At 37.9% G+C, this 3,379-nt stretch overlaps 2 protein-coding genes across 2 annotated transcripts; both read right to left on the bottom strand.

Annotated features, from left to right (window-relative positions):
- Positions 1–72: 72 nt before the first annotated feature.
- Tsp_04977 (DNA polymerase alpha catalytic subunit) lies at positions 73–324 on the bottom strand (the record flags this gene model as incomplete). Its single annotated transcript, XM_003369520.1, has 2 exons — positions 289–324; positions 73–256 (listed from the first exon to the last, which is right to left on the bottom strand). Coding segments are annotated over exons 1-2 (220 nt in total), but the record flags the coding sequence as incomplete, so codon positions are not given.
- A 1,266-nt stretch (positions 325–1,590) lies between these two features.
- On the bottom strand, positions 1,591–3,045 carry Tsp_04978 (conserved hypothetical protein). Its single transcript, XM_003369521.1, is given in 5 exon segments — positions 1,591–2,265; positions 2,352–2,393; positions 2,494–2,865; positions 2,926–2,993; positions 3,009–3,045. The coding sequence occupies 5 exon segments, from the start codon at positions 3,043–3,045 to the stop codon at positions 1,591–1,593; spliced, it is 1,194 nt and encodes a 397-aa protein (XP_003369569.1).
- Between the last annotated feature and the right edge of the window lie 334 nt (positions 3,046–3,379).

The following is a 3,379-nucleotide window of genomic DNA, read 5'->3' on the forward strand; positions in this document are numbered from 1 at the left end:
TAAGGAAAACTAATAAGACGACAAATTGAAGGTCCAATGAAATAGCGAGTTCAACGACCAGTAAAATTAGACCGTGAAAATTTGTCCCGGAATCCACCATCCCAGCTCTCTCAGCTCGGGTATTCGTACACTTCGAGCGTGCAGTCGCAACGTACAGTGTTAGCGGAGCTACGGAACCGGAAGACGTCCGCGAAGGAGATCGCCATCGACGAGAGTTTTTGGACCCCGATCGCTGCCCACGCCGTGGAAGATACACCTAATCCACTCTTTATTATACAGTCCACTTACGTATTGGCCGGACGAACGAACGTCTGGTCTATTCATACCTGAACGTCAGATTACTGTCGCTAGTCTGACTCTAACAATATATTATATATTATATATTCAAGGAATGTTGATTGCGATGATGAGTTTATGTACAACGGTATAGCGCTTTCTGCAATTTATTGACCAAAACACAATTGAACACACACGATATGAGTAAGTTAAAAGGACAGGGAACACAACACACTACTGACACACATGCACACATTACTCAGGGTGAGAGTGGCAACACAGTAGGAATATAAAGATGGTTAAGTATAATAGTTTTATCTTCTACCATAAAAGAAAATCAATCAACAATGTGTCCCAACATTATATTATTGTTAGAAACAAGAATTTATTTGCAGATTTAGGAGCTATTTCAGATACTATAAATAACTTGTTTACACAAATGATTGGTAATTTGACTCCTGGCAAACATTACGTTGAAAACTGGAAATACTTGGCAGTGGGCCAATTATTTGCTCTCTGCTAAAAATAACAGACACTCAATATTGCCAGCGCGTGTATTGGAAACTATCAATTCCTAGAGGTCTAGTACTCATTTCCCCAATGACTCCGCCTACTTTTTTGCAGTAACATTTCATTGGTTGCTGCTCTGACGCGCGCCTCTAAATTTCATTTGTTGTCACTCCTCTGGATTTTATTTGTCAAATATTATATCATTCTATTTGTCAAATTTTATTTCATTTTATTTGTCAATTTTTATTTCATTCTATTTGTCAAATTTTATTTCATTCTATTTCTCAATTTCTAACAATTTTGTCAATTTTATTTCTAACCTTTTGACTGATTTATAATAATTACGTTGTTCTCAGATTGAGGAAAGTAAGATAATGAAATTTCAATGAAAAAATAAGAAAGTATACAATACATTACAGACTGGAGCAAAATGGCGTTTTTTATATTGTATCAATGTAAATATCACCTATGGAAGAATTTGGCGGTATTTTTGTTTCCATATTCATTGCAATGTTCTGAATTTTACATATAGTTAAATGCATAGGTCACGGTTTTATTTATTTGAGAAGACATTAATTAAACTATTTTTACTTATCACGAAATCTCCTGATCTATCGTACTTATACCGCTTTATTCAGCAGTACAAAGTATAACATAGTATAATACAAAACAACAATATAACATAATGTAATACAATACAAACGAGCAATATAATAAAGCAAAGCATCATACAATAGAAAAGGAAAAAAACTGTACAAGATTAAATAAAAATAAACAATGAAGTTGTACAGGAAAGGCTGGCACTCAGCAATTCTCCGCCTCAGGTACTAGGTACGCCACAGCTCTTAAAAACTGCTCCAGTGTACGCGTACCGCCATCGTATTCTGCAGTCAACGCTGTTATGCGTTGCTGCAGTTCTTCATATTTCTTATTTTTTATCTGTAAATCACTGGCGGTAACGTGACCTGATGTAACTTGTTGAATCAACGTTTCCGTTGAACCCTGCTCATCAATCAGCAACTGGAGCAGTTCATAAAAGCCGAGGTGTCGCTTCCCCGCAAGTCGGTTCATTTTGAAATGCCAGCCTTCCAAATCATTGTTTGTGCAAATATTCACATTATATACATTGCACATCAGCAGTCTGTCAGGGGGCATCCATTCCACTCGGAAGTAATTGAGCAAGGCTGCTATTGAACCCGTAGCATCTCTGCCAAGCAGTTCCACGGCAACAGGTACATCATGAGGCGGCAAAAAAGCCGTTGCCAACAACATTTTGACTTTTTTCTTCGTTTCCGCTTCATGGATGTAGCTGGTTCGCATCCCAAGCTCCGTCACCTTCCGCATAACTGCTTGGCAGAAATGGAAATAACAGCCTTGTATGTTGACCCCCGGAAATGTTCCCTGCAATGCAGGGATCAGGGCGGTCTCAAAATCGCAAATTACTGTTTGTGGCTGTAAGACCACCTCCAACGCTGCCGCCTTTAAAATTAAATTATCGAATATTTCACGATACGTGGAGAGATCTTTACGGACGGTTAAACAGTAAACAAGTGGCACTAATTTACCCGCAATAAAAACATGTATCGTGAACATCTGCTGGTACCATTCTGGAACTATTTTGAAAGTTCCATCCATGGACCAGACAGAATGTTCAGATAAAATAGATAAATTTTCTTCTGTGCAGAATATTAAAATTGAATTATATACATTATTGTACAATAAAAAACGACGATCAGACTTCGTCATTCGCCAGTGGAGTGGAATCTCCAGCTGCTGGCGAGTTGGCGGAAGTCTTGGAAATTTTTTTGCCCGCTTTCTGTACATCACAGTTTTAACACTTTTATATGTTGGAAACTGACCAGCAGTTTCCAAATCAGCAGATGCACTGCTTGCTTCTTCGTGATAAATCTGCGGAATGGTCTTCAATTCCTCCGCTGCCCGTCGCTTCAGAGAATTTTTCTTCTCCATTTTATACAAGATATCATTATCAGGGATGCAGTCATCTGCATGAGGATTACAATCCAAGACTGCGTCCACATCCAAGTTCGTGAAGATTGAACCCCGGCATCCTTTTTTAACCTGCATAATGAACTTGAAATGAATGAACAGAAATGAGATATTAGATAAAATATTAATTACCCGACGGCAAACCCACAGTTTATCTTGCATGTTCGTACGTTTCAAATTGTAAACTCTTCCTTCATGTACTAAATTGTAATTACCTCTTTCATTCAAAACCAAATGCAAATTTTCAGCCATGAAATGAGACAAATCAAAGTAGCGTCATGCACAAAGAGCAGATAAAGGGTAAGATGAGAGAACGCGGTTCGTTACTGATTATATATACATAAATGTGCTCTGACTGTTTGTAAATAAATTTGTTGCCTGTTGAAATTTATCTAGATTTGATGTAAACTTCCGGGTGGTAATATCAAAATACTGAATAATCTGTTTGAAAAAATCCGGAATGCTGACCAACACATCCAATTTCTGCCCTATAAATGTGACTTGTGCTAACGTTGACGTAGCTCCAAATATCACTTATTTTTAACTCTGATTCCCCACCGCCATTGTCATAAATGCTTCACCTCTC

This window comes from Trichinella spiralis (assembly GCF_000181795.1).
Source record: "Trichinella spiralis strain ISS 195 chromosome Unknown Scfld1557, whole genome shotgun sequence".
Classification (NCBI taxonomy): Eukaryota; Metazoa; Nematoda; class Enoplea; order Trichinellida; family Trichinellidae; genus Trichinella; species Trichinella spiralis.

Bases quoted from the DNA above. Each gene is read 5' to 3' on its own strand.
- Tsp_04978 (XM_003369521.1), bottom strand. From the start codon at position 3,045: ATGGCTGAAAATTTGCATTTGGTTTTGAATGAAAGAG. The intron at 2,866-2,925 runs GTAATTAATATT...TTCATTATGCAG, and splicing joins AACTGTGGGTTTGCCGTCGG to GTTAAAAAAGGATGCCGGGG. The intron at 2,266-2,351 runs GTAAATTAGTGC...TTAATTTTAAAG, and splicing joins GATACATGTTTTTATTGCGG to GCGGCAGCGTTGGAGGTGGT.